At 44.6% G+C, this 24,662-nt stretch overlaps 1 protein-coding gene and 1 pseudogene across 4 annotated transcripts in view; both read left to right on the top strand.

Moving 5' to 3' along the window:
• The first annotated feature begins 11,775 nt into the window (after positions 1-11,775).
• LOC112471045 lies at positions 11,776-11,894 on the top strand (annotated as a pseudogene).
• A 4,200-nt stretch (positions 11,895-16,094) lies between these two features.
• The window catches only part of LOC102877771 (zinc finger protein 64 homolog, isoforms 1 and 2), a 30,109-nt gene continuing 21,541 nt past the window's right edge, over positions 16,095-24,662 (top strand). For 2 of the 4 annotated variants that reach the window (XM_015597256.2, XM_025039858.1), the window contains exons 1-2: positions 16,095-16,647; positions 19,634-19,873. In XM_015597256.2, coding sequence (XP_015452742.1) covers positions 16,602-16,647; positions 19,634-19,873 — 286 coding nt within the window. In that variant the 5' untranslated portion in view covers positions 16,095-16,601. The remainder of the gene's footprint in view (positions 16,648-19,633; positions 19,874-24,662) is intronic. The other 2 variants (XM_006921922.3, XM_006921921.3) reach the window with 2 other exon arrangements.

Below are 24,662 nucleotides of genomic sequence, written 5' to 3'. Positions count from 1 at the left end.
CCAAACCCACCAACCGCCTCGGGGAGAAACATGCCAGGGGAAAGTACAGAACCTGAGGATGCTGCTTGAAAACTAAACACTTCACAAAGAGGAGTCAGCAACCAGAAGTGGTTTATTGGTCAAAGAATGAACAGGTTAATTATAATCAGTGCTTCTAGCTACGCTTTCATAATTTCAATGAACAGAAGACTCCTAATCTATAAACCAATGGCTCTCAACCAGAGATGATTCGGTCTCCAACGGACATTTGGCAATGTCTGCAGATACATGGGGTTGTCACAAGCGGTCAGGTGCTTTTGACATCAGGTGGGGAGAGACCACGGTTCCCCTAAACACCTTATGATGCACTGGACAGCCCCCACAGCAAAGAATGAGCCAGCCCCAAATGCCAACATGGTGATAACCGGTAAACCGTATCAGTCTCCTAGGGCTGCTGTAACTAAGTACCACAAACTTAGTCACTTAAAACAGCAGAATGTATCCCCTCACAGTTCTGGAGGCTACAAGTCCAAGATCAAGGTGTCAGCCGGGCCATGTTCTCTCCGAAGGCTCTAGGGGAGAATTCGTCTTGTGCCTTTGGCTTAGCTGCTGGTGTTGCTGGCAATCCTTGGTGCTCCTTGGCTTATATCTGCATCGCTCCAATCTCTGCCTGTCTTCATACGGCATTCTCCCTATGTGTCTGTCTGTCTGTCTGTCTGTCTGTCTGCATCTCTTCTCTTCTTATAAGGACACCAGCCATATTGCATTAAGGGCCAACCCTACTCCAGCACGATCTTACTGTCACTTACCTCTGCGAAGACCCTACTGACAAACAAAGTCACCATCACAAGTGTCAGGGGTTAGGATTTCAACATATCTTTCTGGGCGTACACAATTCAAACCACAGCAGAAGCCAGTCCCTACACTAGATTATTCATGTGTCTCTTTAGCCATTTCCCAGGTAGGAGGCCACTGAGAAAAATAAATAAATACGTGGAACTTAAGCCAGAAATGAGCCATTCTGAGACCTCACTGAAATCTTCTAGGTTAATTCTGTTCACTTTTCGTTTTCCTTTTCACTCTAGACCTGGTCAGCCAGGTGGCTACACCAAAGCCATCCCCACCTCACCCCCACACCCACCTCCGTTTTTTTTAAAACTTGAGCCAAATATGCTAGGACACGGGACTAAAGAGTAATGACACCCCGAAGTGCCAAATAAGATTTTGGGGGGGAAAAAGATATGTCGCATATCTGCCAACAAAAAAAAAAAATGAAACGAATGGTGAAATGGTGAAGTCTGGTAGAAATCAAAAAGGAAGTGAATTGTGATGTTTCGACTACGAAGTCGTCTTTGCAACGTGGGAAAAGAGATGGAGGTCGGTGACATCAGCGCCTAACTTTCCCCCATCTCGGCCGCCTCCTGGCCATGGCCTCCTTGACACTAACTTTGCTCCCTATGACCATGGGAGGTGACAGAACCTTTTCTATACTGTAATCAGACACCAATGCTGACCCGACAGGGTCTGTGCTTCTCACACTTGTCACTAAATTTCTGTTACGTTTGTAGGAGTTTGGGGACTTGAACACATTTCAAAAACCATATAAGTAATCCCGATACAAGGAAAGCTTACTTTTAGTTCAGGCTTCTTGTTGTCATTTATTAGGGGAGCGAGTGAGTCAAGCGCTTCTCCACACCAACCTGCTCATCTTGGGCGTTGGCACTAAAATTCTCTTTGCATCCCCAAATACAGAGAAGTTTCTTCTTGCTGCTTGTACTAAATGACCCCGAACTTAGTGGCTTGAAACAACGCAGATGTATTACCTTACTTCCCTGAAGGTCGAAAGTTCACACTTAGTCTCACTGTACTAACCTCAAGGCGTCCGATTGTTTGTGGAGCTGTTCGAACTAATTCGAAGGAGAATTCAAAGAACAGACACATTCACAGACCAGGAGCATTGGAACGAACGTGCACATAGAAGTGTGTCAGTTGACCCCTGCTGCTATAATTAAGTGCCATAAACTTAGTGGCTTATTATCTTCTAATTCCTGAGGTTGGAAGTCCTAGAGCTAAGCCGTTGGCAGGGCTGCGGTCCTTCGCAAGGCTCTTCGGGCCTTCGCCAGCTCCTAGAGGCCGCCTGCGTTCCTTGACTCACGGCCCCTTCCTCCATCTTCAAATCCAGCAGCATCTTCAAATCTCTCTCTCTCTTCTTCTGTCACCGTGTCTTCTCTTACTCTGACCCTCCTGCCCCTTCTATGAAGACCCTTGTGATTACATCGGACCCAGCCGGACAATCCAGGAAAACCTCCCCTCACCATTTCAAGATCCTTCATTTAATTGTATCTGTAAAGTCCCTTTTGCCATGTAAGGGGACAGGTTCATCATTCCCCGGGAATCGGGACACGGCGGTGACCTAAGTCACCTCTTGGGAGGTGGGGGGCATTGCTCTGACTGCCACAGGAGCGGAAATGGGAAATAGGAAACCAGCTTAGCTCCAGAAAGAAACAGCCCTGCCGCCACCTCGATTTTAGAACTTTGGAACTCCAGAACTATTTAGATAATAAGCCACTTAGTGTGTCAAGACACTGTGTTTGTGGTAATTAGTTAAAGACGCAGTAGGAAACTAATATCTGTCTATTTGCATATTCATTTCAATACTTCCGGCACGTAAATATCTCTTTTCTTTGGAGACTCCTTTTAACTGCATCTAGCAGCTCACGAGTTCCTTGTTAATAAGTTGAATAAACTCTTTAATGTTCATTTTTCTGTCCATATGAGAGCCAGGATCTTACCTTTTTTGAAAATTATCTTCCAACACTGCAAAGCAGGTGAACAAACAGTAACTGAATGAGCAGACTAGGAAAGCCGACTCTTAAGCTAGCAGTGAGAAAGGCCAAAAAGAAGCCTGTGTGTCCTGCGGAGCCCTGGGGATGTTCAGGAATTAGTGGCACCAGATACCTCTGCAAGATAGAGGTGAGGGTATGGCAGAAAATAGAGAGAGTGTTTGAAAATCGTAGGCAGCATTAGATTCCCAGACTCACTCTCTCATGCCGTGTGCTGGGCATTCGACTCTCTCCAAACCTGTTCAAAGGACCAAAATTTATGCTTTTGAGAGGATGAGAGAGAGGGTCCCTGGACCGAGAGCCTCAGGCATAGGACTCACCTGAAAACTGAGGGGACAGGGGAAGGGTTCCGTGCCGATTGCTGAGACCACTCCCACCCCAGCTCCAACCTTCCTCTTCTACTACCTTCCAAGACCACACAGGCAAGAAGGCTGACATCCTCCAAGCGGGCACATGGGCAAGTACTCTCTGGAAAATGTGCCCAGCGTAGAAAGGAAACCTAAAGATACTCGTATGCAGGTGTAGGGAGTTGGGGGCTGGGCAATGACAAAGCCCAGCCAGGTCACCTACACTGATGCTCAAGTCTGGCCAGCCAGCACCCCCACCCCCACGCCCTCAGCCGACCAGTCAGCTCTTTAGTGCCTCTTTCTAGAATGAGCATGGACGCCAAGGAGCGCAAGCCCTTCAAGGAAGCCTGAATGACAAAGGCCAAAACAACCAAGCAGAAAAAAGGCAGGGCACACAGAGAACCAAAACTGTAGGGACAAAGGGAATCCTTCCCCCTGTAGCATTAATGCGATCAGATAAAAGAAAATACTGCCCTCGCGAGGAAGGAATCAGACGCCGTTTTTAAAAATTCAGATAACGGGGAAAAGTTCTGAGAAATTCGACATGAGCGCCGAATTTCAAAAACTAAGTAGAATGCTTGCAAGAGACAATTGAGGAAATCTCCCAGAAAGGAGATCGAAAGACCAAGACATAGAATTGAGAGAGAAATGATAAAGAAGAAAATGTGCAGGAGTATCAACTCCAAATATCAGGAGCTCTAGAAAGAGAACAGAGAAAACAGAAGGGAAGAAAACAATTCCATGAAATTTCCCAAGACTCAGGTCAGAGGAGGTGAGTATTAAATGGTGGGAATCATCTGAGTATCCCTTGCAATGAGTGGAATTAGGCCCAATCGATAAATGTTGCCATTAAATTTAAGTTACTAAGGGACAAGGCAAAGTAGCTAAAAGCTGGTGGGAAAAAAAACAAAGTTTTCATCTAAAATACAACAATGAAAAAAATGGTATCAGACTTATATCATCGGGACACGGGAAACTCAAGGACAATCAAATAATGCCTTCAAATTTCTGAGGACAATTACGGCTGATCCTTGCTATTCACAGCTTCAGTATTTGGAATTTACCTGCTCACTAACATTCATTTTTAACGTGGAAATGAGTACTTGAGATGCTTTTCTGTTCATTCAGGGACACGTGCAGAGTGCCGAAAAATTCGAGCCATGCACATGTGCCCGGCGGAGGTCAACCAAGGCGACCCTCTGCCTTCTGGTTTCAGCTCTTATAGTCCAAGCAAGTATCCTCTTCACAGTCTATTTAGTGATACATTTTTCGCATTTTTTGTATTTTTTGTTAGTGATTTCCAACTGCTTACAACGGCTTCCAGACACAGAGTTGGGGGCTGTCTAGTGCTCCCAGGTGCAGGAAGCCTGGATATGCTTACGGAGAACGTGGCATGGAAGGCGAGCTTCGTTCAGACATAAGTAACAGTCCTCTTGGCAGAGAGCTCAATGCTAATCAATAGGCAATATGTATTAAATAAGGTGTCTTTAAACATAAACACACATAAGATAAGGTAATGGACTAATGGATTGATAAAAATATCATGACCAGAGGTAGGAAGGAACCTAATCCTGTACTTCACCTAGGAGCCGGGGTTCAGTATCCCCTAATTCGATGGTCATGGTGACTATAGAACACAATTCTGAATAACAAGAATCGACTATAATTTTAACTGAGTGTTTTTTTATTATTATTATTTTATTATAGAGTGAGATTTTTTTCCTTTCAGTGTACAATTTTATGAATTTTAACACACGTATAGATTGGGGTGACCACCACCGCAGCTAAGATACAGACAGGACATTTCTTCACCCCAAAATATTCCCTCATGTCATCCCTTTGTAGTCAAACCCTCCCCTCCCCCTTAAACCCTGGCGACCACTGATCTGTTCTCTATCACTATCATTTTGTCTTTTAAAGAATGTCACATGAATGGATTCATACATATGTAACCTTTGGAGACAGGCTTCTCTCAACATAATGCCTTAAATACCCATTCAAGTTTTTACAGGTATCAGTAATTTGCTCCTTTTCATTGCTCAGTGTAATATTCTACCCAGCCTTGAATTTTAAACCCAGATTATCAATAAAGGATGAAGATATACATATTAAATCTTTAAATATACCCCCCTTATACTTTGTCAGAGGAATCCGGTACACACACACACACACACACACACACACACACACACAAATGGGAAAAACCAAGCACGTGCAGACAAAAGATCTATAGAACCAAGGGATCTTCTCTGAGGAAGAAACATGAGAAATTCCCAGGATGATGGTGAAGACAGCATCCCGAAACAGTGGCTGCTCAGCTGCCTCAGTCCGGCTGGAAGAACTCACTTCACAAGTTGAAACAGTTAGAGATCATCACGTGTTCAAATACACTGAGAAGAGATTCACACAACCAGCAGTGACTATTAGATGAATTAGTACCCAGAACAGGAAATTTTTTAACTCTAATGAAAATAAAAAGTTGCGCAGAACAGGAAAAGTAACCAGAATATACTGTGGTTCGGCTGCAACTAGTATTTTACACAACGTAAACACTGAATATTTATCTACACATAATTCCTCTGGGGCCTGGGAAATAGGGTATGGAGATCAGTCTTGTTCCTAACAGGCCCTGTGGAATTATTTAACCCTCTAAACTATGTGCCTTTATAACACGGATACAAGTTAAAACTAAATTTAAAAAGTTAACCTGAGGAAATACGTTTTCTTCTAAATCAGAGCTGAGAGAGAGAGAGGAAGCCATTCCCAATAACGCCATCCTTGAAGTCAGACTCACAAACGCTTTTCTTTGCTTAAAGCCAGTTCAAATTCAAATTTCTCTCATTAGGAACAACAGCAGCAAAACAAACCAACCCAACGAAAACAAAACGCCTTGACAAATACCAACCCTGTGGACCCTCAACACCAGAAAGCACCGGCAGGCTTCCTTTGGGTCCTCCACGAGCAGCACTGATGGTGCTTGATGTGCCGCACATGACCAAGAAGAGGTGCCGCCAGCTGAATGTCAATTTCGGGAGTCAGCTGCAGCACTCACGGCTGCCACACGCACCCTGGAGCTGCTTGCAGGAGTTTGTGCTCCAGATAGATGCCCAAGGAACACTGTGCCCAAGCCAAGCAACGTGGAGGTGGTTGGGGGATTTGGCTGAGACTCCAGTCCTCTCACAGGTAGTGGTCCTGTTCTCTGTCTTTAGATACCTTGATTGCTTCTCTACTTTCTCAGCCGTGCCATTTTAGTGGACGCAGGCCACCTGCACGGGATTGCTAGAACCACGCCCCTGAGAGACGGAAGCGAGAGTTTCGTCATTCCTGTGAAACATACACTATTTCATCTACGAGTCAGATTGGACTGGAATGTCATTTGTAGTACCACAAGGAATTCCAAGATTTACTGATGACCGGAAAGGACATGCTTGCTATTAGAGCCTTTAAATAAAATGTTGGTGTTGGAAATTTCTGAAAAGTTGTTTTATAAGCTAGTTTTATATTTTGATTTAGCCAGTTTGTGCTAACAAAGCATTTCACTGATAGTAGCTACCTGAACAGAGATTGCATGTAGCTGCTTTAAGCTTAAAATCTGACACATGAAAGTTGTCTGTGAAAGCAAACTCGAGTTTCTTATGTAAAAATCTGATGTTTGTAACAAGAAGTTTTGTAAAATTGTGATATTTACTTTCTGCAACTTTCTACTTTTTTTTTTTTACATTTTAAAGAAATGAAGAAATATGATTAATTTCTTTCACCAGCCTCTAAATCAATGTCTCAAACTTTCTGCCATTTTCCCCAGTGTGCTGAACAATTATTATAATTTTAATCATGCATCCCGATGTGGGTAAGTTGGAGAGAACTGGCTTAAATCATAAGGACATTTATTTTTATATTTAATAAGAAGTCAAAAGGTGGGCAGTTCCAGAACAATTTTCACGGCTCTGTAATATCAGCAAGAACACAGGTTCTTTTTATTTCGGCTCTCCTCCACCCTCAGCATCCTGCCTCCCAACCTCCAGCTTGCCACCTTCTGTCTACAAGATGGCTGCTGCTGCCCCGGAAACCACTCCTGGCAACACCCAGAGCAAAGAAGATGAAAATGGGAGTGAGGGTAGGAAATGACTTTCTTTTCACATGCCTCTTTCTTTTCCAGATGGAAAATCTTTCTCCAAAAGCTCCGATAGATTTCCTCTATGTCTTACAGAATAGACCTTGGTCACACGTTCCAGTGTGCGTGTTTTTTCCAACACCAAGCCATTCTCCAACACCAACTAGGTGTCCTACTACTCTGCTCAATTCCAACAGTGTCTACTTGGAGATAGCATCAATCCCATAAGTTAAGGGCTCCGTCCTACAAGACTACCCTCTCCCACAACTTCAGAAGCCAGTAGCACATCCCAGTTGTCACCTGTGTTTCTGAAAATGTCTATAGATCGCAGGTCCCAGGACCGCCCCCCCCCCTTGGGTTCAGTTAATTTGCTAGAGCAGCTCACAGGACTCAGAGGAACATCAACCTGGAAGCTCCCTGAAACCTGTCGCCCTTCTTCTTTTGGGTGGAGACTTCATTACATGAGCTTGATTCATTAAACCGTTGACCATGATTGATTAAACTCAATTTCCAGCCCACTCCGTGGAAGAGGGGAAGGAAATGGGAGGGATGGGTGACACCGAAAGTTCCATCCCTGTGCGCCCAGGGTTTGGTTCCCCTGGAAACCAGCCCGCCCCTTTGGTTGCCTAGGGTCTTTCCGAAAGTCACCTCATTAACATAACAAAAGACGCCTTTATCATTCTCGAGATTTAGAAAATTCTTAGGGGTTTTAGAAGCTAAAACTGCTGAGAATGAGAAATAAGTTTCTAGGATTTCGAAGCTTTGTATTTGGGGGGAATATTTATTTCAGTGCCAAGTGTGGCCGTTAACTACTTTCAGGGACATTCTAATGAGAATCTGGATTATCATCAGTACAATCATGATATGACTACCTTCTGAATTGGCTATGAATTTGGATAGGTAAAGAGTGTTTAAGTTTTTGCAGTTCAAAAAGAATATGACTTTATCATGGGAAGGAGAATGCTCCGTAGTATTTTTTGCAACTTTTTTGTAAGTCTTAAACTATCTCAGAATAAAAGGGTATAAAAAGGTATTCAAAAAAAGTTTAATTTTTTTTTTTCGAATTTCCACCAAAAGCTTGGGATTCCCACAAGGGGCGGACCTCAGTTTCTCCTTCTGTAAAATGAGGACTAGGTCAGCGGTTTTCAAACCACAGGGTCATTTTCATCTTTAACATGTTGTCAAAACCATTTGAAAACACAGAGGCGAAAGTATGACGTGCTAACTTTGAACATACTGGGAATCCCAGAAAGCTCACTTGTACTTTCAGATTCCCCCTTCGACATTGGAATAGTGTCTTCTTTGTCATCTATGCGTTAAACTTGAACCTCTTCCAAGTCGATAATTACACAGACCGCAACTGCATTGTTCTACTTCGTTAGAGATGGGTGTTAAGAATTTGCTTTTGTTTGCCTAAATTCAGACCTGTATCATAATTAGAGAAATACAAATTAAATCTACCACAGAGCATTTTTAACCTATCAAATCGACAAAGATCGGAAACCTGATAACACTGCCTGAGTAAGAAGGTGGAAAACAAGTGACTTTTTTTTTTTTAGTTTGAAGACACAACTTTTATCTTTTAATTTTTTTAATTAAAAATTATTGAGGCGATATTGATTAATACAATCAAATAAGTTTCAAGTGCACAATGCAACAGTATGTTGAATATATATTGCACTGTGTGTTCACCAACCAAAGTTAAATTTCCTTCTGTCACCAAATATTTGACCCTTTTCACCCCTATCTACCTCCTCCCTCCCCTCTGGTAACCACTAATCCATAGTTTGTGTCCATGAGCCTCTGTTTGTTTGTCATGTTTGTTGCTTTCAGTTTCATACCCCACGTAGGAGTGAAATCACATGATTTTCAACTTCTTTTCTGTCTGACTTATTTCGCTTAGCATGATTATCTCAGTATGCATCCCTGTGGTCACAAATGCAGTATTTCATCTCTTATGGCTGAGTAATATTCCATTGTATATATGTACCACGGCTTCTTTATCCAATCATCTATCGTAGGACACTTCGGTTGCTTCCATGTCCTGGCCACTGTGAATAATGCTGCCATGAACGTCAGGCTGCATATATCTTTGCGGATAAATGTTTTCAGGGTTTTGGAGGTACATAGCCAGAGAGGGATTGCTGGATCATATGGTATATCCATTTTTAGTTTTTTAAAGACCTTCCATACCGTTTTGCATAGTGGTTGTACCAATTCGCAGTCCCACCAGCAGGGGATGAGGGCTCTTTTCTCCCCACGACCTCTCCAACACGTGTCTGATTGATGACCATTCTATCAGGTGTGAGATGGTATCTCATTGTGGTTTTGATTTGCATTTCCCTAATAGTTAGTGAAGTTGAGCATCTTTTCATGTGTCTGTTGGTCATTTGTATATCTTCTTGGGACAAACGTCTGTTCAGGTTCTCTGCCCATTTTTTTAATTAAATTGTTTGTTTTTTATTGAGTTGTATGAGTTCTTTATATGTTTTGGATATTAGGTCCTTATCAGAGGTATCGTTTGCAAATATATTCTCCTATTTGGGTGGTTCCCTCTTTGCCTTGTTGATGGTTTCTTTTGCTATCCAGAAGGTTTTTAGTTTGACATAGTCTCATCCATTTATTTTTACTTTTACTTCCCTTGCCTTTGAGGTCAAGTTCATGAAATCTTCTTTAAGTCCAAGGTCTGTGAGCTCAGTACCTGCGTTTTCTTATGCAATATCTTGTTGCGACAGGTGTTCTTATAAGTTATTGACAGGCGTTCTAAGTGCTACAACCCCTTGGAGTACTTCAAGATTTTAAATGCACAAACTCTTTGACCTAGTAATTCTATTTTAGGAAATTATTCTACAGATATATTCTCTCATGTGCAGATATAGATACAGATGTAGACATAGATATTCGTTGTGGCTTTTTAATAACAAAAAAATGGAAACAAATTAAATGTCCATTAACAGGGATTATTTAAGTAAATTTTAGCATATACAGTGGAAAACTGAACTCTTCCAAAAGCAATGAGGCCAATCTAGATGCACTTCTAAGCAATATTTTCCAAGATACATTGTTATGCAAAAATAAATAAATAAATAAAAGCAGAGTGTAGAATGTTGTTCGCATTATAATATAATTTTGGGGGAAAATGGACAAGAATATGGTCACGATTGTTGCTTCCCGGAAAAGAAACTGGGGGAGTAGGGGAGGTTGAAGTGGCACCCACTTTTCACTATACGCCCTTTTTTTAATACTGTTTTCCTGTTCGTGCACTAACTACATAAGAGTGAAAAGAAATCAGGCCTGCGTATGCTTGCCCGTACGAATTTGTCTGAGTGAGCGTACTATTAAAATACAGGTGTGCCACCCGCAGTGAGGTGCCAGGCACGACTCAAAGCCAACTCTCATCAAGTAATTGGTTGTGTAATCACCGGCTAATGCCCAACAGGTTGAGTCTTGATCATCTCCAATTACAGAAGGTTTTAGCACTCACTTTGACTTTCAAGCGTTTCTTCTTTGACTTTTATGTTTATGTAAGGATAGCAGGCAGTTAAATAATGTTAGCAAATCAATTTTGGAATAAATTTCCCCCTGGTTCCTTTCTAAGATTTGAAATAGGTCAATGATGATGTCAGGAGTGTTCACTAGAGTCACCCAAGGTGTGTCTCCCTGCTGCGTGCCTGGACCACACGCCCTGCCGAGATTCTATTTCAGTGCAGCTGGGTGGTGCCTGAGCATGGGTGTTCTCAGCAGGTTCCCTGGGAGACTCTAAGGCACCCTCCAGTTAAGAATCACCTGCAGTATCCAGAAAAGCAGGAATAAAATTATAAGCCCCACAAACCTTGATCCAGCTATGTCAGTCTGGGCCCGACCAGAAAAAGAGAAACAACACTAAGAATTGAAGTAAATTTAATGCCGAGAATTGGTATGCAGGTGGCGAAAGAGCTGAGAAGCCAAATGGGAATGGTTAGGCGACCCAGAGATTAAAAACAGCTGGAAGCCTCTGGCCCCTTCTCCCCAGGGAGGAAGCTGGGAACAAAGGAAGTCGATGATGTTTCCAGAGACAAGGAACCAGAGCCATATGGCGAAAGGTGAGGCCACAGTGCACCCAACTGGGATGTGGAGCCATAAAAGAGACTGCCACCAATATAGGGAGGGAGGGGAAGAAATCGTCTGGCTTCTCATTTCCACCCACTAGCCAAACCCGACAGGAAGCTAGAAGCCCCCAGAAGACTGAAAACAGACGGAGGCAGCTGCCCTGACGTGCAGAGCTGAGCATGGGAGGCAAGGAACAGATCAGACGGTAATAGACTAAGGGCCATTCCACCAGCTGCAGTTACATTGATCGTTGACACCCCGGGCCACAATTTTCTGTAGTATTTTTGAGAACGTTGAGTGGAGCCGAGGCTGACACAGTGCTTTTGAGATTGCAAAACTCCCAGTTAGCCACCCTTGTAAGCCTTTGTCTAGAAAAATAGGGAAGGCTTAAAAATATTTGCATATAGCCTGTGGCCATGCCACCCTGAATGTGCCCTATCTCTTCTGATCTGGGAAGCTAAGCAGGGTTGGGCCTGGTTAGTACTTGAATGGGAGACCACCTAGGAAGACCAGGTGCTGTGGGTGTTAAAAAAAACATATATTTATTTGCATACAAGTTATCACACAATTTAAATGAAATCCATAAGTTTTTCTGGGTTGTCATCATATTGTACTAAAAAGGGGAAGATGCTTTTCTGTAACAGTCAAAGTTTGTTTTAACAGTTATCTTCCAAAGGAAACTTGATACTATCCATCCGTCCATCCATCCATCACTTTTTATATACCAGACACTGTTATCGATGCTAGTATACGAGGGATAAAATAAGCAAAAGTACCTGCCCTGAGAACTTACACTTTGGTGCACTTTGCATGATTGCTCTAGGAAACTACATTTGTTAGAATGTTTACTGTAGAACAAACTTTGGTCACCTGAAATTATGAACTATTTTGTTAAGAGAAGGATATCTTTGCTCACAAAACTTATGACAATCCAATGACTATGACCTTGTTATTCTTATGATTAATATTACAAGAATAAAAAAAAGTGTATTCTCTTAATCGTGTCAGGAAGTATCTGGAAGTCTCCTTTCAGAAATTACTTAAGCAAGGAAATAATTCTAATAGATCGATTTGGAAACACTGTGCAAATCTCTGTCCTTCTACGGTTTCTGTTACTTGCCCTCAAAGATTCTGAGATCGTCCTCGATTGGCCTTTTGATTGAAGGAAATTTATTTAACCTTTGCAAGACTCAGTTTCTACAGCTACAAAATAGCGATAATAGTGCCCACTTTTCTGTTGCTCAGAGGGTTGAACGACATAGGCCAGGTGATGTGGTGATTCCTTGCTAGAGATTTTTAGTCAAAAGAAATATTTAAACTATAGGGAAGGATAAAGCCCTTTTTCTACCAGGAACATATTGGAAATTTTGGATAAATTCAAATACATGCAGCACAAGGAAACCGATGCTCAGTTCTGACATCAGAAGTGACAGGGAGGGGCGGGGTTCGGGGTACACTGCAGAGGTCAGCCTTTGCGCAAAGAGGCAGCTTCTCTGACCTAGCCAAGGGCTACCACATGATAATCCGAGCCCCGATTAACCAGATTTTTCACTTTTTAAAGAAAGCTATAAATCCTAATTTTTAGGAGACATCTATCATCTTTTAAGCATTGGCAACAGATTCCAATTTATTTTAGATTCTAGATCCAAACATGAAATAGGATTGACAATAATAGGTCTATACTCCACAGGAAGTTTGCCATTTCTAAATTATATTTTATCTTTTAAATGAGACGTGGTCAAAAATTTAAGAACAGAAGAAACCATAGGCGTTCTAGTCAAACAAAGGCTGTTAACTTTTTGAGAAATGTAATTCTTACTGAGAAATTCATCTGGAAGGAAGCCATATTGAGAAAACGATCTGAAAAGAGAAAGAAAGAAAAAGCCCTTCCAAATGGTGTTGAAACAAGTTATTCTGGCAGTTCTGTTCAGAGACAATGTGTTCACACCGGCCAATTAAAAAGCTACTGCAGTCTATTGCTTATAGCTAAAAAACATTATTAAAAACATTCAGTAGCATATCAAATTATGACACAAATCTACAATGAAATATTATGCAACCGTTAAAACTAAGGGTTGCAAACACCAAGTGCATCAGTAACAACCAGAGAGCTTGTCAAACATACAGAAGCCCAGGCTTCACACCTGTCTTTCTGTGGCAGTCCCCACAAATGAAGCTGGGGCGTCTGCACACTTAACGACTTCCCAGGTGATTCTAATGCACCAGCCCGACGGTGAAAACTTCAAAATCAAAGCCAGTTATGAAACAGTACGTATAGTATTGCATTTAATTAGGATTAGATTCAGCTGCATGTGAAAGAAACACCTCCCCACACACATCTATATACACACACAAGTAACAGTAGTTGAAACAACATAAACGTGCATTTCTTGTGTCAGTGAAGCTCGGAAGTAGACAGTCCAGTTGACAGCTTCATAAAGAAGCTAATGACCTGGGCTACGTCCAACTCACCACCCCAACATACTCAGAGTATCGCCTCATTCTCACGGTCCAAAATAGCAGCTAGAGCTCCAGTCGTCACATCCTCATTCCAGGCAATGATGGCAGGGAGTGAAAAAAAAAGGGCGAATGGCATATGTCGATTGTTATTTTCAGATTTCCCAGAAGTTACATCACAGCATTACATTGACACTGACAGAATTTAGCCATATAGCCATGTCTAACAGTAAAGGAAGTCGGGAAAAATCTTCCAGGGAGCCATAAGCTCAGCTGCAAATCAGAAATTCTAACTAAGGAAATCTGAGACAACCATGTTAGGTACACAAACAGCAATCTCTACTAGAAGTATAATATTATATGGTGAGTGCATATTGATTCGAACCATATGAAATTAACATTTGTAAGTAAAAAATAGACAAATATCGGCAGTTCATATGGTTCATCCTATTATAATTCTATGGAGAAAAAAAGCCTAGAAAGACATACAGTACATAAAGATGTAAATACTGATTACCTCTGGGTGGTCAGCTCTCAGGGAGCCGTGTATTATTTGCGTAATGTTTAAAAATAATGATCATAACGTGTACCAAAAAAAAAAGATTTAAAGCAGCATGTAAGTTAGAATCACATTTTTATGAAATATATGAATACAACATACATACACACACACACACACACGCGGGAGCTGGAGTGGCATTGACAGGGAAGGGACACAAGGCTGGAAATGTTCTGTGTCTTGATCAGGTAGGGATTACCCAGGTGTGTGCACATGTAAACATGTATAAGCATTAAAAAACAAATAGTGCCCTAAGCTGCAGTGCCTTCCTGGATCAGGTTAGCTAGGGACGGGTATCATGAAAGTGAGAAAGTAGAGAGGCCCAGCGGGGTAAGTGCTTTAAATAAGAGACAGGAAAAGGCTCCCTGGATGATAGAAAGAAGCCAGGGGAAGGCAACCTGGCAGAGGGAAGAGCAGACGCAGAGCCCCAGGGGCCGGGAGAGCTGCGCACCTTCGAGCAACAGCAAGGAGGCAGGTGTAGCTGGCCTGAGCAAAGCAGGAGGAGCCGGGCATCCCATGAGTGGGGCTGGTGGGCGATAGCCAGGTCTCGGCTCGCTCATTTCTGCTTCTGGGTTCTTGCTCCTGCCGGTTCCTCAGGCCAGAAAGGTGCCCCCCCCCTCCACCCATTCAAATATTACTGCTCAGAGAGGCCTTCCTTGACCATGCCTGCGGCTACTATCACACCCTTGTTTCACGTCTTCTGAGACCTTACCACCATCAGGAAGTTATGCCGCTGGTTTGATGAGTGTTCAGTGCGTTGCTAGCCTCCAGCAAAGTTCTCTCATCATTTGGATCACCCTTGTACCTCCAGGGACTAGCACAGTGCCTGGCACATTGCAAACGCTTAGAAACAAACAGTCGCTGGAGAAATGAGCAAACCGTTAAAGGAAGCGACAGGAACAATTCCTTAATTATACAAGCCATATTTATGTAGAGCCGGCTATGTGCCAGGCACGAAGCTAAGTTACTGGGAGTAGATATATCAGTGAAGCAGAGATTTTTTTTTTTAAATCCCACTTGCCTGAGGACTTATTGATTGTAAGGGGAAGAGGAAACAAGTAATACACAAGTAAATTATTATTCTTCTGCATAGATAGATAATGTTAGATATAATAAGTTCTAAGAAGGAAAATAAAGCAGAGGGGAGGCCTGGCTGGGCGGGGGGAGGAGACCTCAATATTCGAATGGGCAAGCTAAGAATGTGAATTGGAATCACCTGGGAAGTCGTTAGGGAGGTTGGCAGGTGGTTACAGAGGGGACAGTAAGTGCAAAGGCCTTGAGGGTGGAGAGACCTTGGGGCTCATGAGATGAGATCAGGGGTGGGGGGCAGTGGGGACACATCAGGGAGGGCAGGGTCGACCAATATCTGGGACTTCACCTGGGAACTTAGAAATGCTCGTTCTCGGGCCTCGCCCCGGATCTGCTGAATCAGAAACTCTAGCGGGGCGGGAGCGGGGTTAGCGTTCTGTGCTCTAACGATCCAGGTGACTTTGTGCGCAGTAAAGTTGGTAGACCCCTGGAGCCGGGGCCCTTCAGCGTTCAGCTCCAGTTGTCACTCTTATCATCCACGTGATCACGATCCTCTTTATTTCACTAGGTAGGCGGGGAGATCCGCCTAGCGTTCTGCTGATTTGCTGGGCGCTGACGCTCAGCGGGGGTTTCTCCCAAGCCCACCGCACCCCAAGTGCCCACCCCGCCCCCACCCACCAACTGCAGCGCGGCGCGGTCCTCTCTGCAAAATACACCGGTGACCCGGTTGCCCGGCCGCCTGCGGGACCCAGACGTCCAGGGTGGCAGGTGCAAAGGAACCAGAGGCGGGGAGGCCAAACGCGTCGGCCAAGAACTTAGGGGTGCGGGCGGGGAGGGGCGCATCCCTCGCCGCCCGCGGTCGCCCTGCCCTCGGGGACGCGTGTGCGCCGTCCAGGTCCCCGGGGATGGCGCGAGTCCGGGGCCGCGCGGCGCGGGCATCGGGATTGGCCCGCAGCTTCCCCCGGGAGCCGCTGATGCAAAGCTAGGCTGTGCGGCCGGGCCGGCCAGCGCCCTCTAGGCAGCGGAAGTGGAGCTCGCTTTACATCCGTCCTCCCTGCCTCGCAGAGTTGGGAGAAGGAAGGCTGGGGGGGGGCGGAAAAATAAAAGGAAAAGTCCTTGCACCATGTAGACCAGCACCCCCCGCACCCTGGCACTCCGGCCGGCCGGGGGTCCCCCAGCCTGCGGCCATGAACGCGAGCAGCGAGGGCGAGACCTTCCCGGGCTCGGTGCAAAGTAAGTGCTTTTCCGGGCGCAGTGCGCGCTCCGGGGCCCGGGCCCAAGCACGTCTGCGACGCAGTGAGCAGGCCCGGGGCCCCGAAATCGGGGTGACGGCTGAGAGCCGCTGTCTCGGGGACCGCGGCGGGCGTGCCGTGCAGTAGGCACCGGAGTGGGCTTGGGGTGGGGGCGCCCCACTCGGCGCAAGGCGGGGGGCGCTCTCCAGCTTCCCAAGACCCCTAGGCAGGGAACGGTGGGGGAGGGCATGCCGTTCGGACAATCGCCACCCCCTCGGGACATTCCCCGCCCCATCTCCGGCGGAGTTTGGGAGGGATTCGGGGTAACCGTGGCAACGCTGGTGGGAAAACTTATAGCTCGGTGGCCCCAAACCCTCGAAGTCCAGGGATCGGAGGGTCCCACGAGGTCTGGCCGGCCGGGCTTACTGCCTCCCTGCAAAGCCTTTTCTACATTAAAGGTGGAGATTTGAATGGGGGAACGGAGCCGCGGTCGTTGTCTTTGAGTTTTGGGGTTCATTTATATTTTCCTGATGAGGACAGCAGTCCCTGGTTTCGGCTGGTGCATTGTTTCCCAAAGTGACCAGGGACCGAGCGCAAACCAACCTCCCTGGAGCGCGAGCGCTTATTTTAAAAAAATAAATAAATAAACGAAGCTCTCGGGCCCCACCCATCAGGTCCCGGCGCGAGGTGCAGATGGGCGGGAGAGGGATCTGCCGGCCTTCCTGGGCGATTCGGACGCACAGAAAGTTTGAGAACCCCTGACACAGAGTTTGCAGTCACCTGGCACATAGTAAGCGCCTAGCCTGTTGGCTGTTACTGTTAACAGCTTTGGAGACACTGACTCCAAAACTTGGCTGGGTATTCCTTGCATAATGTATGAAAAGCACAGATTTCCCCAAACCCCAGCACCCCTTCCCCCCACCTCCTTTATGACTCAGCTCTCAAGTGGGACTCAGATGTGTCCACGTTTAATCCCTCCCCCTCTACTCCCAGGTTTTCCTGATGCTGACACAGGTTTGGAGAATTCTTTTTGTTGGTGGTGAGCACAAACTGTGCCCAGTGTTTTTTATTTGGTCTCAGTTTAATTCTCATTACAAGCGCAAGAGGTAGGTGTATTTCATCATTCCGAATTTTCAGAGGGGGATACTTTCAAGTTCAAAGAGGGTACCTCCCTAATAAACCCACCAGGTGATATGCTGGGGGTGGGGACCCCTGTGCTGCTGGTGCTTGTACAAGCACCGTCTCATTTGCTCCTCCTAACCGTGCTGTGAAGCAGAAACTGCTCCCCATCTTATCCTGGGTTTCAGTCCTGCTCTGCCATTGAGAAATCGTCCGCGATGCAAGTCACTGCATCCCTAGATTCCTTGTTTTCTTCTTAGTCCCATGAGCACCTCAGCAGCTACAGGGAGGCGGTGTTCCAGGGGAGAAAGGTCTGTGCCTTCCATGCACAGATTTCAAAGTACTTAAATGCACAGGGTGCTGGAGAGGGCTGGTAACACATTACCATGCTCAGCCCCCAGCAGCTCTCTGTGAGGCAACCAGATTATATTTCCACACAGAGATTTCTTCCTTAGTTAGACTTGGGGAAAATTGAACATGGGATAAATATTGTATAAATGTTCAGAAAATTCTGATACGTGGATGGCAACCGTATATGCACAGAGTAGTTCTCGGCTTATTTAGACTTGGGGAAAGTTGGAAATGATAGAAAGAACTTACGGTAACTGAAGATTACGAAGCATGGATAACATGAAATAATGTGTTATCATTAAGTAATTATATTTATAAATATATTTTAGAGATGTAGTGCAATGTTTATGGGATATTTTGTGGGAGAAAGATTAATTTTACAATACATCGCCATCTTAAACAATTTTTATAAAAGACAATTTTTAATTGCAGACGAGTGGAAGAAAATATTTTATAATGTTCATGGTACATATATATATAGTAAAGATTGTGAGCAATTTCCTCCTGTTTTTTCCAAATTTTCTGTTAGCAACATGAGTTTCCTTATAAGGCAAAGAAATTTTTAAAAAGAAAAATTAAGGTCATATTAGAGAATTATTAATTAGTGGTATTTCTTTATTTAATAAACATTTATAAAGCACTTTCTTATATGGTGCCAGGTACTGTGGCGGGTGCTTTGTAAATATTAACTCTCGATATCGTTACTATCGAGAAATAATGTTCCTAAATATTAACACAGTATTAACTCTTGGTGTTGTTACTATCAAGAAATAATTTTTCTATTAGTTAGGAATGAATTTTGGCTACAAGTAACAAAAGCGAACTATTCCAGCCTAATAAGAAGCCTGGAAGTGGTTAATTCAGGGGATCAGTGAAGTAAAGACCGGCATCTGTAGGGATCTTAGCATTTTCCTCATAGTTACAACATGGCTGCAGAAGCCCCTGGCATCACGTCAGCATTCAAGGCGAATGTCTCTTCCCTTTTCATCATGAAAGCCAAACTTTCTCTAGAAGTTCCTCTGGCATTGTGCTGAGGGAGGGTGGTCCCCAAGTATGTAAGAGACCAAGATTATTTAGACTACTGTTTCTTACAGAAGTAGGGTGGGCAGGGTTTGGAAATGTGAAGGGGTTGGTTTTCATAATGACTGGAAAGTACAGCAACTTTTTAATTGGGATAGGAGATGGCTGCTGGTCCTTAGAAGTGCAGGGCATCCCTGCACATCAAAGAATTTTCTTGCATAAAGTGCCCCTAGTGTCCCCTATGGACAAAGGTGCATAGTGCCCCTAGAGTCCCCTGTGGACAAAGGTGCATTACGAGCTGTCACTTGGATCTGGCTATGTTGCTGCTGGGAAAGAATTGGTATTCTGTTTGCAAAGAAGAGGGTAGTGGAATGGACATTGGGCCGGCAAGTGGCCACGTCTGCCATCAGGCCCTTTTTTCTTACTATGGATCTGGTTTGTATTGTCATGTCAAGCTGTTTGGAATTAATCTGTGACTTTCTCTTCGTCCCATGGAGTTCCAGGTGGCACAACGGTGCTGGTTGAGCTGACTCCCGACATCCACATCTGTGGCATCTGCAAGCAACAGTTTAACAACCTGGACGCCTTTGTAGCTCACAAGCAGAGTGGCTGCCAGCTGACCAGCACGTCTGGGGCGACCCCCAGCACAGTCCAGTTTGTATCGGAGGAAACGGTGCCTGCCACCCAGACTCAGACCACCACCAGAACCATCACCTCTGAGACCCAGACGATCACAGGTATGACTGGGGGATGGGGAGCCAGTTTAAGTTGGCTGTGTCCCAGACACCTCCATAGAGCTCGTGAAAAATATAGATTCCCAGGGCCTACCCGCTAGGGTTGCTGATTCATTATTTTTAACAAGCTCCACTGGGAAACCAGCTTCCTGGCCAGGTTTGGGAACTGCTGGGTTAAAACATTAAGTGTTAGCAGTTATAAATGTTGTCACATGTTAAACAAAACAGACAGGCAAAAAAAAAACAGGTTTCTAAAACAAAAACCTACATAATATACTAAGAAAAAAAATACTTGCAGGAAATACATTGCAATTTTTTTAAAGGACGATTATTTGGGGTGATGGGAGTATGTATATGATCCCTGAATTTGCATTATTTGTGTAAAGATACAAAAAAAATAAGAGTTTTGTTTTGTTTCTGTTTTTAAATCTACAAAAAGGCATTTGATGCCTTGCCTCCTCTGCTAGGAAGACAAAAAGTTCACCCCGGTTCTGCGTTGTGTCCACTTACTCCACCAAAAATAAATTGCATTTTTTAATAAAAATTAATTAAAGTTTAAAAAATTAAAGAAAAATAAATTACAGATGGATCTCGCATTTAAATGTGCACAACGAAACCATGAGAGTCCTAGAGTAAATAATATCACATGCACACACACAACACACACACGGGCACATAAACACAAATATATTCACCTGTACTTATACCTATATAATCTGTTTTAAGGGACCGGACAGACAACTTTAGAAATTATGAAGTAACCCACTTATAAGACAGTACAATATAGACACTGTCAGATCCTATGGGGAATTGGAGAATGTATCCTTAGCTAAAGACATTCAAATTTTTAGATTAAAAAATATATATATCTATTAATACTGTGCCTACCAAAGAATACAGATTGTAGACACACACCACACCTCCCCCCCAAAAGAAAAGGAATCACATATGTGGTTGCAAATAAAGTTGCAATTTTTCCAAAGCAAAGACAATGTATTAAAAAATCTAAAGACGCCTGGAAAAAAAGTTGCAGCATCTAGGACTAAGGCCTGATGCTCCTCATACGTAATCAATGAAAGTAGAAAAAAAGAACCAAGTGGAAAAGTCAGCAAAGGGCAACAGATGTTACATAAGAGGCCATAAAATAATGCCTTATAATTAAAGAAATGCACATCAGAGAGGGCTTAGGGCAAGGATACTGCTTTCCTTTTCTGGGGATGTCAATTCATGTAAGATGGGTGATTTTGTGATAGCTTTCAAATTGTAAATATTATATTCGAAATCTTTCACATTTAAAAATGTACGTAAACCCATTTATCCAATAAGTCCACTTCCAGGTAGTCTATAAAACTTGATAAACAAATGTAATAGTACTCATTTCCAGTATATACTGTAAAAAAAACAAAAAACAAAAACAAAACGTGGAACATTTGTATCATTTGTATGCATATGTCAAGGGGAAATTAAATAAATATCAGGGATTCAGACAGTGGATTATGGCTTAGCCCTGAAAAGGGAAGCTAGATCTCTTTTGCAAACATAGAGAAATTCTCAAGGGAAGTGTGAAAACATACGTATGCATAACATATAGTTTTATATTCAAGGAAAGCGTCTAGAACAGGAACGAGGCAGGTCGCTTTAAGGAAAGAAAGGTTACGCCGTGATAGGTATTGGGGCGTGGTGCGGGCTGGGACGAACAGAAACCTGCTCTCTGGATCCATCGAGTAGGTATTTGGATTTTTCAGAGAAGCTGAAAAATGTGAAATCTTCCAAATTTTAAAACTTTTTTGGCCAAACAAAATATATCTGTGAGCCTGATTGAGCCCAGAAGCTTTTTCTAGTTTATTCTCAGACAGCGTTTGCCAAATAGTTGATCTGGAGCTGGGGAGTGGAGGACATCACCAGCTCTCTCCTCATCAGTCATACACGGGTGTGACGTGTGGCTTTTTCGGCAGTGAGCAAAGTTCTGTGGTTGTGTTCCTGATGTGTCTGAAATAATGTTTCTGCTGAGTTTTTAAAACGTTGAACTGTAACTTGCTGACCACCTCACAAACCTTAATGAAAGTACCTTGACATCTTCTCACTTTCTCCTGAGTTTATCTTAATTGTCATCTTAGAGGAAGTCACCAAAAAATGTTAAAACTAAAAAAACCTTAGAGATAGGGCTGGTTTAACCTTCTCATTTTACAGCCGGACAAAGTGAAGCTGCAGATGGGCACAGGGCATGGCCAAGGTCCCCACACAGGTTCGGGACAGTCCTGGGACTTAAATATTTTGGCGCTTACCCGGGTGATCTTCTCTGTGAAGACTTAGTGTCCTGTCCCCTGTCCTCGAAAACAGCTGGATGCCCAGTAACCCCACAGCCTGAGCGTGAAGCCTATAACACATTGCCCCAGTGTGAGATGCCTTCAAGGCTCTCGCTTTGTGACCATTCCGTCTTTCTAGATTCTGAGCCTTCACCTCTGCTGTTCCCTCTTCTGAAATACCTTTCCTGCCTTTGCCTGGCAGATGCCAGCTCAACCTCAGGACCTGAAGGTTCACGACACTCTACACCCAGGATCTGGCTTGATCTTGGGACACTCCCCTCCCCTCTCAATCGAGTGATAAACTCCTTTCTCTTTCCCAACCGAGTATATTTCCTATAGCCTCAGGGCCTTTGCACGCGCTGTTCCCTCTCTCTGGAACTGACAGTTCTTATGCATACATCAGAGCTGGGCTGAAAGGCTTTTCCCCAGAGCCCCTTCTGTGACACCACACACACTCACTCTGTTCACTCAGACTATGTCGAGTCCCCGTCATGAGTAATGAAATAATTCTTTGCGGGACAGACCGAAGGTATGTCCCATCACTGAGATCAGGGGCTGCACCCTCACGGTCACCCCTGGATCTCCGGGATCTAGAAGGCACTAGGCACAGAGGCGCTCGTTCCTGCTTGAGCAGATGGACAGCTGCCCAAATCTGACATCCATCCGCAAAGCTGACTCTGCACCACATAACTGCGCCCTCTGTCCCCCTGGTTCTTTGCTCAGCGTTCGCCCTGCACGTCCACTGCCCTGCGGTCACTCAGTTTTGCTGACCGCTCTGTACGTTCAGGCCAGGCCTGGCATCCTCTATCGAAGGATGCTGCGAGCTCCCGAGACAGACGACCAGACTTGCATCCCAGCCCTAGACTGGGCAAGTCGCTTACTCTCTCTAGTTGATATTCCTTACCTGTAAAAAGGAGCTTTAATAGTACCTAATGCTACTAGCTAATGGGATGGGATGCCTGATCCCTAATATCAGTGGGTTATTGTGAAGACTCTTCAGTAGTCCATGTGAAAGGCTTGGGGGGTTAGTAATCAGGCTCAATAAATGATCGCTTTTATGAAAGTTGAGATTAATGAATGGGATGAACGGATGATGGGATTGACATGATTGCTGCTCTGCCTGATTGTTCCTGCTTCAATGCCACACAACGAGCAGAATCTTGCTTTTTTCCCTTTCTTCTACACTAGTTTGCTGTTCTGGGCCCACCTCTCCCACGCCTGGGCTTCGCTAACAGCAGTTCCCAGGTGCGTCCGTGACCAGGATCCCCGGGGAGCTTGTTAGGGACGTGGGTGCCTGGGCTGCAGCTCCCGAATCTGGATCTCTGGGGCTGAGGCTCCTGCATCTGTTTTTTGTTTTTTTTTTAACAAGCTCCCAGGAGATTCCAGGTCTAGGTGGGGTTGGAGAGTCACTCACTGCCCGAGGCCACAGTCCGACCCCTGACCCTGGCAGATTTCTCCAGATCCCTTCACCCAGACATTGTCCAGATATATTTGTCATTCTTTGTGCCTCGATTAAGCCAAACCCTCCCTCCTTCCCTCAGCTCATCTATGTCCCCTCTCTGTCCAGTAATAGTTAGATGTAAAGTAAAAGTTATTCTTTGCCCGCCAGCTTTGAAAGTGGCCTGATGTTTCACGTTTGATTTAAAAACTTTCTCAAAGAAGCAGTAAAATTAGATATTGATGCTGGTGGGAAAAATATAGCCTCTCGGTTACATTTTCTGAGTTCATGGCTTAAAATCATGGGGCTTTGGAGTCGTGGCCCCCGAGTTGGTGTCTTGGCTGCACAGGGCCTGAGGAGCCAGCCGTGTGGCCACGCAACTTCCACGGACCGTTGGTGTCTCATTGATAAAGTGGGGAAAGGAATAATTCTGAGCTGTTACCACGTGCCAACCAGGTAACCTCGGGCAGGTAACTTAGAGCCACACGGTCTCCATTTCCCCACCTGGAAAACGGGGATCATGATGGGAAAGGGCTCCCACCAGGCTTCAGAGGCTCTTGCTTGGAGGACATTCAGGGCCGCCAGGGTTTGCTCTCAGTCACTAAGTCAGGGATGTGAAAAGTACGTGACACAGCACACGGGAGATGTGGACACAGGCCGTGGCTCGTGGCAAGCCCCTAGCCAACGTGGTTGAAAGGATCCCTTGACCTAGAATGATCTTTCCTGCCTCTTCTGGGACTCTTCCGGTCCCAGGTTAAAAGTCACCTCCATCTAGAAGCTAGCCGTGATTTCTCCCCCACCCCCCCAGCATCAAAGTTAGGTTTCTCACTGCTTCCCCACCTAGCACTTATCACAGTGGTCATTAATCAAGTTTTGGTGACAAGCAATGTTTAGTTGGCCAGAGAAGTGAATTCAGATGCTGTTGAGGCCAGGCAGTGACAGCAAATGCAGCAGCAGCTATGTGGTGATGGGGGTGGGGAGGGGTGGCGGGGAGGGGGCTGCGGGCCACCCGCTTAGAAAGGAAAGCGGCCGCCACAGCCGGACACAT

This window comes from Pteropus alecto, unplaced genomic scaffold, assembly GCF_000325575.1.
Source record: "Pteropus alecto unplaced genomic scaffold, ASM32557v1 scaffold45, whole genome shotgun sequence".
NCBI classification, from domain to species: domain Eukaryota; kingdom Metazoa; phylum Chordata; class Mammalia; order Chiroptera; family Pteropodidae; genus Pteropus; species Pteropus alecto.
Note: the sequence above shows the minus strand (reverse complement) of the source record. Positions and strands in the feature narration are given on the sequence as shown.